Below are 13,198 nucleotides of genomic sequence, written 5' to 3' on the forward strand. Positions count from 1 at the left end.
CAATGATTTGTGAAACAGAATAATATGTACAAAAGTAAACCAGAAGCTATTCATCAAGATAATGGGAGAATGACCCTGAGGCTTTTCTTTGATCTTCAACCATATCAACTCCACCATGGTCCCAGAACATTAAGATATAACAGGTTCAAGAAGGGGTCTAGAAGATTCACAAATTATTGGTGTGCAGTGCTTCACTGACTGGCACTGCCTCAGATCTCTTCTCTCTGTTTTCTAATGCAATGCTACTATGCCAGCCCTGCCATAGCCCAAGCAGGCACAGGTATTATTCAGGACACTGTTACCAAATATAAAGGTTATATTCCTCAGAAACATGTATAAGACTAAATCTGCAGGCACAAGCATGGAAGAGGGGTACAGACTTGGATACCCATTCTAGAATTTTTAAAATAGTTTTTCAGAGCCTTGGCACCTAGGCAGAGAATTTCCACAGGGCCTGAGCTGTGTACAAAGTCCCCACTAGGCTAATGACCAGGGGAGTAATAGGTTTATTAACATCACAGAAAGATTCCATTAGGGCTAAGCTTATTGGAACCATGGAAACAGGTCTTATCCAGAGATCCTACACCTGTAGAGCCACCAGCATGTAACCCCAGCCTGGGAGAGCCCAAGGCACATGATTTCAACCTAGGAAACCAATAATCAGTAATATACCCAGCATAGCCATGAGGACAGCATGTCCTGATATTTGGAGGAACAAACCTGCATCACATTGTCTAGAAGGTGAGTTAAAGGGTCTAAAACTTATTCTCAATCTTAAAACTTTAATGTGGATTTTCCTGTCAGGTTTTGGATTATTGGATCTGATACTTTCTTCTTGCCTCTATCTCCCCATTGCAAAGGGAATGTCTATCACATGCCTGTACTACAACTGTGTTTGAGAAGCACATAACTCTTGATTTCATAGTATCATACCTGGAGGGAAATGGCCCTCAGGAATGATCATACATTTAGTCTGAGTCACATAAGATGAAGATGATATGACTTTGAATTCAGATTTTAATGGTGAATGGAGTCAAAAGTTTTGGGGGCTACTGCAGTAAAATAAATTCATTTTATGTAAGGACATGAAAGTTACGGATAAAGGATTGGATGGTATATAGCTGGAATGATGCTGTTCCCTTAAGAATTCATGGTGTAACTTAATGTCCTATGAACAATATTTAGAAATGGGGCAAAAATTTGCTCAATACACGCTGAAAGCACAGAAAAAATGTTAACTGTTATTCAAGAAGATGGCATCAAGTGAAAAATCATCTTCAGAGCAATGAAGCAAGTAGGAACATGAATGTAGAACCTACAGAATGGGAGAAAGTTTTTTCTAGCTATTCATTCTGAGAGGATTAATATAGATAAAGAACTAAAACAACAAAACCCAACATCAAAAGGAGAAATCATCTAAATATCAAATAAACAAATTAATTAAACAGACATTTTTCAAAAGAAGAATCATCAATAGCCAACTAATATATGAAAAAATATTTAATGTCATTATCAATTAGGAATGTGCAAATCAAAACTTCACTGAGATTTTTACCTCACACAGTCAGAATGGCAGTGATCAAGAATGCAAATCATAATAAATTGTAGACAGAATATGGAGAAAGAAAGAACACTTTTACACTGTTGGTGCGACTGCAATCATTACAATCAGTATGGAAATAGGCATGGAACCACCATATGATCCAAATATATATCACTCCTTGGGATTTATTCCCAAGAATTAAAGTCATCATACCATAGGGATAAGTGTATAGCCATCTTTATAGCAGCAAAATTCATCATAGTCAAACAATGAAACCCGCCTAGGTGTCCATCAACCGATGAATGCATAAGGAAAATGTGGTATATACACAACAGAGTTTTATTCAGCCATTACAAAAATTAAAAAGTGAAATTTATGTTATTTGCAGTAAATATGGATAGAACTCTTAATCAGTATATTAAGTAAAATAAACCAAACCATGAAGGCCAAATGTTGTGTTTGCTTTCAGAGAGGAAGCTAGGAGGAAAAAAGTCAAAAGTGTAGGGAGGGCTGGAATCTAATGAAAATCAAAGGGAGATGAGCAGAACTGAGGAAAGAGACCAAGGGTTGGAAAAGAGCAGAGGGGAGAGTGAAGTGATGTGCAGTGACTCTGTCCAAATTATATTGCTATAGTATGTGCAGGTACAAATGGAACAACAAATCCCATCCTTATGTGGAACTGCAAAGCACCAATACACCAAGAATACAAATAATCCAATCAGCAAATGGGCTACAGAAATGAACAGACACTTCACAGAAGAAGATGTACAAGCAATCAACAGATATATGAAAAAATGTTCAACATCTCTAGTAATAAGAGAAATGCAAATCAAAACTACCCTAAGATTCCATCTCACCCCAATTAGAATGGCAATTATCAAGAATGTAATCAACATTAGGTGTTGGCGAGGATGTGGGGAAAAAGGTATACTCATACATTGCTGGTAGGGTTGCAAATTAGTGCAGCTACTCTGGAAAGCAGTATGGGGAGTCCTCAGAAAGCTTTGAATGTTACCACCATTTGACCCAGCTATACCCAAAGGACTGAAAATCAGCATACTACAGAGATACAGCCACATCAATGTTCATTGCTGCTCAATTCACCATAGCCAGAGTGTGGAACCAACCTAGATGTCCTTCAATTGATGAATGGATAAAGAAACTGTGGCATATATATACAGTGGAATGTTACTCTGCCATAAAGAATGATAAAATTATGGCATTTGCAGGCAAATGGATGAAACTGGAGGATATCATGCTAAGTGAGATAAGCCAATCTCATAAAACTAAAGGACAAATGATCTCGCTAATAAGCGGATTAGGACATATAATGGGGGTTAGGAGGGGTTAGCATTAGGGTTAGGGTTAGGTTTAGGATTAGGGTTAAGGAGGGTGGCAAGAATGGAGGAAGGAAGGACTGTATAGAGGGAAAAGAGGGGTGGGAGGGATGGGGGGAAGGAAAAAATAACAGAATGAATCAAACAACATTACCCTATGTAAATTTATGATTACACAATTGGTATGCCTTTACGCCATGTACAAACAGAGAAACAACATGTATCCCATTTGTTTACAATAAAAAAAAATACTGGGAAAAAAAACTGGTGGAGAAAAAAAGCAGTGTGGCTTCTGGGATGAGCAGCCTTATAAAAGACTTCAGGGCTGAAGGAGGCATTCTCTTGTTTTTCTGCCTTGCACCTCATAAGGACACAGCAAGATGACATTTTGGAAACGAAAGGCAGCACTCATGTGACACCAGTGTTGGCACCTTGATCTTGACTCCTCCAGAATTGTAGATGTTAATGTCTCTTCTCATTCTACTACTCACCAAAGAGTGTAAATGACCAACTTTGTATTACATTGTTATAGAAGCACAGACTGAGGCACTTAGTTAATCCAGCTCAAAGTTTTCAAATGTGATAATATTTTTAAAGGAAAAAAAAAACAAATAATAAATTGTAGATAGTATGTGGAGAAGAAAAGAACACTTTTTTCTGTTATTTGTTTTTTGTTTTTGTTTTTTTTTCCCCTGATCTAATTTTATTTCTTTTATTCCTTCTGTTAACTTTGGGGTATTTTGTTTTTTATTGTCTACTTTATGTTTCTTTTGTTGTTTCTTTTGTTTCTCGAGTTCCAGAAGGAGTATGTGAGTCAGATTTCTATTTCTATACTAAGAATCTGAGATAACTCATAACGAAAGAAGGTTATTTTACCTCAGTTTTGGAGTTTCTTCTCATGATTGACCATGTTATTTTCAAATAACATGAGAAAGGAACTCATGATGGAAGTGCATGCAGGAGCAAAGCTGCTCACCTCATAGCTGGGAGGGAAAGACAGAAGAGGCAGGGGCTGGAGTCCCACCACCCTCCTCATTCAAAGTTACCACCCACTAAGACACACCCATTACAGATTCCCATATCCCCTGAAGTATCAAACTGGGAACCCTGCCTTTACCATATGCACCTTGGGGAAACATGCAGGATCCAAATTTCATCAAGGTCTGTAATTAGTCTGATCATTTAGGTCTTTCTTCTTTTCTAATACAGTTATTAATTGGTATAAGCTTCCATTTTAATACCCCTTTTACTGCAGTCAATAAGACTGGGTATGTTGTATTTTCACTTTTGTTCATCTGATGGTATTTTCTAATTTCCCCTTGATTTTGTGTTTGATTCATTGCTTGTTCAGGATTGTGTGGTTTCATTTTTGCCTATTACAAACATTTCCAGTTTTCCTTCTACCAACACTTTCTAATTTCGTTCCATTAGAATTGGAAAAATAATTTTGTTCCATTAGAATTGGAAAAAATCTTTTCCCCAAACAAAACGTTAGTGAGTTGCAAGTTTATTTAATTCCTGGCTTAACAGGAGACAGTTATTTTCTCATTTGTGTTTACGCTCAACTTGTATTATATGTTTTGGTTGAAAAACTATGAGGAAAGCCAACGTAACACAGAACTGTAGGATGAGTTTAGTAGCTTCCTCAGTCATTTGTGGATATATTTTGCTCTTATACCAAAACATGGCATGTGGCAGGGTGAGCTGCACTGCAGAATTGGAAAACATGTCAATAACTTACAATGTTAGAACTTTAGATCTGTCTTGTGCTTTACATGAATCTTACTCATGAATGATTTTCTAATGTGTTACTAGAAAATAGGAAAATCTAAGTTCACTGAATTATGTAGGTCTTCCAAATGTTGCTGCAATATCAAAAAAGTCACATTTGTTAGTATCACCACTGATTTTCTCAGAAAAGCCTTCAAGTATTGGGACACTGATAGAATGAGGCAAAGTGGAGACTCATTTACCTCCTTTTGCACTTGTTTTTGTTAAGTGGTACTTACCATGCAAAGAGAGGGCCACCTCTGGCGGATGCAAGCTTTAAAATACCTTTTCTTGAAAGCTCATGTTTTATCATTAGCAAAACATACTGTTAATTTCTCTTGAAGTTTTGACACACATCATTCATGTTCAAGAAAATTTTGTCAAATGCACAATTACTATTGTTTATCATCCATTTGCTCTTTTAAGTAAAAATGGCACCCATGAGAAAGGTGACCAGTTTATGATCACACAAATGTTTCTTGAGATATCCTTTGCTTTGTTCCCAACAGAAGCACTTTATGTGTACTTTCCATTTTGTCAGGGAATATTAATAAATCAAGAGTCTATTAATTTTTAGTTTTTAGGGGACGCGCTTCCGGCGCCGCGCACCGCCCTGGCGCGATGGCTGCGCTCGGCCGACAGGTCCTTGACTGGCAACTCTTCATCCGCCCCACCTGGGCCTGTCTGGCCAGGCGGACTTCTCATCCTCTGGAACAGAGGAGGACGACTGCTTCGTTGCGGAAATCGACTACCGCCTCTGGTGGAGCGAGCCTTGAGGAGGCCTTCTCTGTTGGGCCCAGAGACTGTGTGCAGGGACCGCGGCACAGGACAAGGCCTGTGCAGTGCCGCCCTGAGAAGCAGAGCACGCTTGTGGATAGTGGGTCGTTGGAGCTGGAAAAGGTCATCAGTTCCCTCCTGGACAGGGCCCACCTTAAGGATCTGCTCGGGATACTGCCAGGCGCCAACCCTCAACAGTGGCTGGACATCGTTTCATAATTGATACTACTGGGTCTGAATCCTGAGCCTGCGTGTGTGGTCTTGAAGAAGAGTCCCCAGTTACTGAAGCTGCCAGTCACACAAATGAAGAAGCGCTCCAGCTACCTGCGAAAGCTTGGCCTTGAGGAAGGGCTGGAGATACCGTCCCTTACAAAGACTAAGATTGCTATGAAACCTGAGAGATGCTTCAGGTTCCTGGGAAGCTGGTGCAGTGCCTCCTCTCTAGCTGTCCCGCTCCTCCCACAGAGTTCACACCTCAGAGACCCTTGAAGTTCCTTGGGTCACTTTTAAGAACCTTCTGCAGAAGGAGGGTGTTGCCTGTCTCCAAGGACCCCCAGCCACTTTGACTGGAGGTGTTCCACTGATTTCTTTTCACTGTGGGCTCTTCCTAGTAATTTCTTTTTGTAATTGAACAGAAAGATTTTGGGCCCATTATTGGTTAGGATCTATATGGGCTTCTTTGTCTAGAAGATAAACAAAAAGGTAGTCTTGTGTAATTCTCTTAAAGATGGTCTCTGAAAGGGTAATGTTAAATCCTAAATTTAACATGGTATGTACTATGGTTATTATTAATTAGCAACCCAGCATAGCTGTAAGAGATGAAGATAAAGCCTGGACTCTCAAATCCATTCCTCACAACTTTTAGTGAAACAATCATTAACTCAGTCATTTGGGAAATTGAAATTTTTAAAATAAGTGACTTTCAGTTTATAATTGTTAAATCTTGCCCAGTGTTTCCTGCAAAGACCATGTGCCCCAGTTTGCCTCGGATAGTCCCAATTTATACCAGCCACCCCCCCCACCATCCTGGGTATCAAACCCAGGGGTGCTCTACCACTGAACCACATCCTCAGCTCTTTTTTTGAGACAGGACCTCACTAAGTTGCTGAGGTTAGTGCAGAACTTACCATCCTCTTGCCTCAGCCTCATGAGTTGCTGGGATGACAGGCGCCCTGTCCTGCCACACAAGTCATCTGAATGCAGTTACTGTCAAGGTCTTTTTCACTCACATGTGACCTGGTTTGGATAGAACACAGATCACCCTGGTGGTCAGGGCATCTGTTTGTGGATGTGTGTTGGGAACATTTTTCTCGTGTTCTTAACGTCATTGTTACTGTTAAGGAAGCCTTTTTCATTGAAGTCCAACTCCTACATCTTGAGAGTGCTGGGGGACAGTGATTCACTGATGGTTCTACTAAGAGGGAAACCCCGGTCTGCAGCCCTGCCCTAGGGAATCCACTTTCCCTTTTCGCTGTCCTGTCTTCCTGGTGAAGCCGTGTAAAATTCTTTTCTAGGTGAGGAGGGCAAGAAGAGACCTAGAACATGAAACTGGCACCTTCAGATAGGAAGCCAGAAAAAAGCAGGCAGGTGGGGTGGGCTGGTGAGTCTGGAACAGGAACTCACACCCTGTGGGGAGGACCCTCCTTTTTCTCATGCCGACCTCCGTCAAGGGTGCTAGTAGCTAGTCCTTGGGTTCTGGTATACCCTGAAGTTATCTGCTGTCCTTTTCACGTACTTCAGGGAAACTGAGGCAGGTGCTCCACCATTGCCCTGAGGTCTTCACCATGCATCAGCGGGACATTGATGACATTGTCAGGCTGCTCAAGGAGAATTGCCTTTTCACAACTCAGCAGGTCACTGAGATTCTGCACAGATGTCCCGGTGTTCTTCGGGAGGACCCCAGGGAGTTGGAATACAAATTCCAGGTGAGCACAGCTAATAGTAGCCAGCAGGAAAGGCAGGAAGGGAAAGGGCTTCAGGTGAAGTGAGCTCAGCTCTGTGCACAGGGAGCTCTGGATGAATGAGATGCAGGGCTTCCATACCTCCCTTGGCCACGAGAACATGGCTCTGGTTCTCTCATCCCCGACTCCAGATCAGACCTGCTCTATGCCTGCCATAGTGATGACCAACCAGGACTCCATTCTTGGTATCTGAAATAGCTGTGAAATAGCTAAGACTGTCCTCTCCTTAGAACCTATTTTGCATGTTGATTTTGAAAAGATAATTGTGTTAATTGGCCTATTTTTGAGTAACAGTTATGACAACTGGGTCAAATTCCTGGGTGCTTTGAGTGTTGCCTGTTCTTTTCATACTCATGGTCCTCCATTTCTGTAGCTTCCTCCTGTGTCTATAAAGAACAGTCTGATCTCCCCACCTCACTTTCTGCTATACTTTTCTCAGTATTTGAACTTGAAAATGCTTTGAAAACCATCAGTTTCACACAAACATCAGTATAGCAATGAGTATTTTGTCGTTATTAATCAGGCAGTTCTTTTTTAATGCTTTGGAGTGGGGTTTTAGAGCCTATGTGTGGAGTCCTCACTGAGTGTGTGTCTCCCAGTATGCGTACTTCAGGATGGGAGTCAAGCACCTGGACATAGTGAGGACTGACTTCCTTCAGTACTCAGTGAACAAGATCAAGCAGAGACACATCTACCTGGAGCGCCTAGGACGGTACCAAACCCCTGACAAAAAGGGGCAGACACAAGTCACTAACCCTTTGCTTAAGGACATTCTCAGAGTGTCAGAAGCTGAGTTTTTGTCCAAAACAGCCTGTTCTTCTGCTGAAGAGTTTGAGGTTTTTAAAAAGCTCTTGGCTCGGGAAGAGGAGGAGGAGGAGGAGGAGGAAGAAGAAGAAGAAGAGGAGCCTGAGAGCGCATCTGAGGACAAGGACTAGCAGTGGTGAGGAAGGATGGGGTGAAAGGGCCTGGGCATTTTGGGGGACTGCCACGCACGTTTTCCAGGCCTTCAGGAGCTTCACTTGGACTTTCTCAAGCATTTTCATTCTAACAGGTCTTTTAATGAAAAAGTCATTGTGAACCACCCAAGATGTGGGCAGGTCAGACCAAACAGGATGCTTTGGTGTTGTCTGTTGTCAGGTTTTGTGGGCATCCTAAATAAAAGGCAACTTTTAAAATCAAAAAAAAAAAAATTTTTTAGTTTTTATTACTCCATTAAGGATAATCTACAGCAACCCTTTTCCCTGTCCCTTCCCACCTGCCCTGCCCCTCATGGTACTGGGAAGTGAACCATGAGTAGCTTGAGTTTGGTGCCACTATTCTGATTGATGCTGAGGTGCCAGTGGTCTCACCTATTGTTGCTTTTCACCATTGGTGCACATGTTGACAGTGCAAAAGGCAGATAACATCTCACTGTATTTCTGGAAATAATTTACCTCAGGAACCACTCTGGGAAAGGTCTTGGAGACTACTAGGAGTCCATGGACCACACCTTGAGAAGCACTAAATACTATACGCTATACGTTAAATACCATTCCATGTAAGCAGATTTATGCTTTCTTCATATTCTTACAGATAGAATTTATGAAGATTCAAATATTATTAACAGATGTGAGTCTGCCTCTGGCATTGGATAATATAAGTAATGAATCTTTCAAATTGATCTTTTAAGAAAAAATTTGTGATATTAGATTTATATTTGTGTTATTTTATTGCTATCTTATGTTTAAAAATGTAACTTTAGAGTACTTTCACCTTGTTAAATAGTCTGCAGTTGGAAAACTGAGTATAGTTCTTGTTTCCTGAAGTGATACATAACCTATTAATATAATTCTTAAAGAGGTTATTTGTGATGTTGTTAATTAAAAGTTTTCATATTCTTGAACACTCCCCCAAATTGAGAGGGAACATGTTTGGAAATTTCTTGATTTCTTATTTATATTTATTGACTGTGTGTGTTCACATTAATAAAAAGTTTTGCAAATAAAAAAAAAAGAATTGGAAAAATATACTTGGTATGATTTCAGTCTTCTAAGTTTATTCTTATTCAGTGACTCAAATAGATATATAGGTATATCTGTCCTAGAGAGTTTTCCATGTGCAATTGAGAAAACTGTATTTGACTGTTGCTGGGTGAAAAGTGCCAAGTGTATATCTTAGGTCCATTTAATCCGCAGTGTTATTCTAGCCCTCTTTATCTTTGATGATCTTCTGTCTGTATGTTCTCTCCCTATTGACAGTGGGGTATTAAAGTCCCAGTAATTAAAGTTACTAATGTGTTACTATTTCTCCTTTCAGTTCTCTCAATGGTTTCTTTATGTATTATGATGCTTTGATATTGGGTGCATGTATATTGATAATTTTTCCCATTTGTCCAATTGACTGACCCATTTATCATTATATAATGTCCTTCTAAGTAGATTAAATATATTAGAGAAGGAATTCCCAGTGTCACAGGTATGGAGCTATGGCAGCAACCATTGGCACAAGCCAGAATTGTAACTCCATGAACAGAATAAATTGATAAGGGATTCAAAGTGACCTGCATATTGGGGACGACTGTGGCATGTCTGGATATGGAGAGTTTAGAGACCAGAAACACTGCGTGGGCATCTACACAATATCGTGTACAGGAAACACAAAACTGCATCTCTCCCAACAGTGTGCAGAGGGCAAAGAAAGGAACCATTTTGCAGCCTGAGCATGGTCCCCACAGCAGCTGAGGAAGCCAATTTCTGGCAGACCTGGGTCAGGGCCAATAAATCAGCCTGGCACACCCATGCTGCATGACAGAGAATGGGCCTAAGTGACCAAGAAACAAGTTATCCTGGAGAAAGTTTTACATAGGAGAATGAACCTCAGAAAAGAAATCAATTTCTGCAAGAAATGTATTGAACTGATTATTTGCTTCTACATCACATGCTTGGAAAACAAGAAGGTCCCTTGGGTTCAGTCTTCCAGCATGGTGCAGAAATTTCTCAAGGTATGCTGAAATAAATATTTCTGAACAATTGGCTCTCAGCAAACTGACTTGAGCCCACCTAGGCCTAAAGCCCCCCTCCAGGATTTCCACCTGCTGGATTAAACCTCTCACCTTAGCAACACCACCCTGAGGGGAGCAAACTTCACACTACATGCTGCAGAGAAGGGAAGCTCAGAAACGTTTGATCTCCAATAGAAAAAATTCCCCAACTTTTCATAGAGATTTATCTTCACATTTTTTCATCTCCCCTCACATTCCACCATTATTCAAAATAATTATTTTTTATGGATCACTTTATTGATGACTAGGATGTCTCATTAGTATATTTCCGTTTTCATTGTATATATTATTTCTCTCAATTATGTTTTCCTCAATTATCTTTTTTCTATCCTGCTTACAGCTATACTCTTTCTCTCTCTTCCATTCTTCTTTAATTTTCACTTCTACCATCTCCTTACTCTTAATCATCACATCCTATACTACGACTTCTGTTCTCCCCTTGTCCACCCTTCCAAAATATAAACCATCTGGCAAAGTTACATTTTTAACTTAGGCAATTACTGTACATATCATTTTTGTTTATTGTGACAAAACTGTAAACATCTCCTCAGGAGATAATTTAGTTTGGGGTTGTTTGCATTCTTTCAGATTATTATTTGTCTCTCCCTTTAAGATGAGGAACATGAATCTTCAGGAAGAAGCCCCACCTCCTCAGATCCATACTGCTGGATTGGGTGACACCCAAACAACGTGAAACAATAAGGAACTTATTGCCCCAAACAAACCATGATGCTCAATTAATAAATTCCCCTAATTTAAAAGTGGAAGCTATATCAGGGAAGTAGATAAGAATGTACATAGTAAAACTGATCTGACAGGGAAAAGACAACTGAAGAATTGACAGTAGGCAAAAAATAAAGGAAATGAAAGATCACTTCAATAAAGAGATACAGTTTCTGAAAAATAATCAAGCAGTACACCTTGAAAAGATGTAATCAATAAACCAAATTAAAAATGTAATGGAAAGCATGACAAATAGGCTAGAAGACTTGGAAGACAGATTATTAGGCATTGCAGACAAAAGTTATCATCTTGAAAATCAAGTTGACAAAGAGAGCTGATGTTGAGAGACCATGAACAGAACTTCCAAAAAATATGGGATGATGTGTAAAGATCAAACATAGGATTTAACAGGACAGATGATGGCATAGAGGAAAAAACAAAGGAATGCACAAACTTTTCAATGAAATCATATCAAAAAATTGCTGAAACCTAAAGAATAAAATGGAAAATCAAATACAGGAGGCTTGCAGAAACCAAATGTACAAAACTACAGCAGGCCAACATCAAGGCACATTATAAGGAGAATGACTAACATATAGTATGAGGAGAGAATCTTAAAGGCTATAAGAGAAAACAATCATATTACATATAGGGGGAAACCAATTGAAATCTCAGGTCATTTCTCAACAAAGGCATTCAAAGCTAGGAGGTTCTGGAATAATATATTTCAAGATATGAAAAAAAAAGGATGGCAACCAATGATTTTGTATCCAGCAAAGATAAGCTTCAGATTTGAAAATGAAATACAAATCTTCCATGATTAAAAAAAGTTAAAATAATTCACAACTAGAAACTCTGCTCTATAGAACATTCTCAAAAAATATTCCTTGAGGATGAAATGGAAAAAACAAGTGTAAAGCAGCAAAAGAAAGAATTTCACCAAAGAATTATTAAGGAAGGAGAAACTAATTCAAATTAAAACCCAGAAATAAACTAAAGTGACCAGAAATACAACTTATATCTCAACAATAACCTTGAATGTTAATGGTGTAAACTCATCAATCAAAAGACATACAATACAGGTTGGATGAAAAAAGAAGACCAAACAATATGATGTCTCCAAGCCACTCTCTCCATAGGCAAATACATCCACAGACTGAAGGTAAGAGCATGGGAAACAAATGTATCACTCTCCTGGATTGTGTCAACAAGCAGGGATTTCTATCTTCATATCAGATAGAGTGGACTTTAAGCCAAAGTTAATCAAAAGGGACAAAAAAGGACATTCTATACTGCATAAGGGATCTTATGAGCATCTATATAATCAAACAAACATTCTCAGTTTCAAGTATCAAATAGACAACAAAGAAAAATGTTGGGTAGAGTTAACATACCTCCCTCACTACTGGATTGATCTTCCAAACAAAAGCTAAATGCAGAAAGTACAGAACTAAATAATCCAATCAATAATTTAGAGTCAACAGACATTTATAGAATATTTCATTCATCAATGTGCAAATACACTTTCTTCTTAGCATCACATGGATTCTTCCCTAGAATAGACCATATCTTATGCCACAAACAACTCAGTAAAAAAGAATGGAGATATTACCCTAAATTCTATCAGATCATAATGAAGTAACTTTAGATATCAATGATAAAATTAAAAAATAGAAGCTACATTAAAACCTGGAAACTCCATAATAAACTATACTAGGATGACTTCTGGTTTATGTGACAAGGATAAAAGTTCTACAAATTGATTTGAGGATGGGATATAGATAGGTAGACTAAAGAGTACTGATGGGATATTCCCCAGCGAGGATAACGAAGTGGGATTTTGATGAGTTCAGAATTGCAAAAGATGGAATCTGAATATTCATGAGATAAAAATTTCTCTCTCTACAGGATCAAAAAAAATTGTGGTCTTTTGATTTCCATTAAAATAAACAAACAAGTAGTGGGGCATGGTGACATATGCCTGTAATCCCAGCAAATTGGGAGGTGAGTCAGGAAGATCACAATTTCAAGGAAAGCCTCAGCAAAT

The 13,198-nt window shown here is 39.1% G+C and overlaps 2 protein-coding genes across 3 annotated transcripts in view; one reads left to right on the top strand and one right to left on the bottom strand.

Annotated features, from left to right (window-relative positions):
• LOC306671101 (serine/threonine-protein kinase PAK 2-like) overlaps nt 1–13,198 on the bottom strand; it is a 368,847-nt gene that overhangs the window by 117,620 nt on the left and 238,029 nt on the right. The gene's annotated exons all lie outside the window — the stretch shown is intronic.
• Nucleotides 5,241–8,564, top strand: LOC306670946 (transcription termination factor 4, mitochondrial-like). Its single transcript, XM_079156017.1, is given in 4 exon segments — nt 5,241–5,643; nt 5,647–5,776; nt 7,168–7,352; nt 7,988–8,564. Coding segments are annotated over 4 exon segments (1,023 nt in total). The 5' UTR covers nt 5,241–5,271; the 3' UTR covers nt 8,324–8,564.

The sequence above is a fragment of the Sciurus vulgaris genome, assembly GCF_902686455.1.
Source record: "Sciurus vulgaris genome assembly, chromosome: 10".
In the NCBI taxonomy this organism is placed as follows: domain Eukaryota; kingdom Metazoa; phylum Chordata; class Mammalia; order Rodentia; family Sciuridae; genus Sciurus; species Sciurus vulgaris.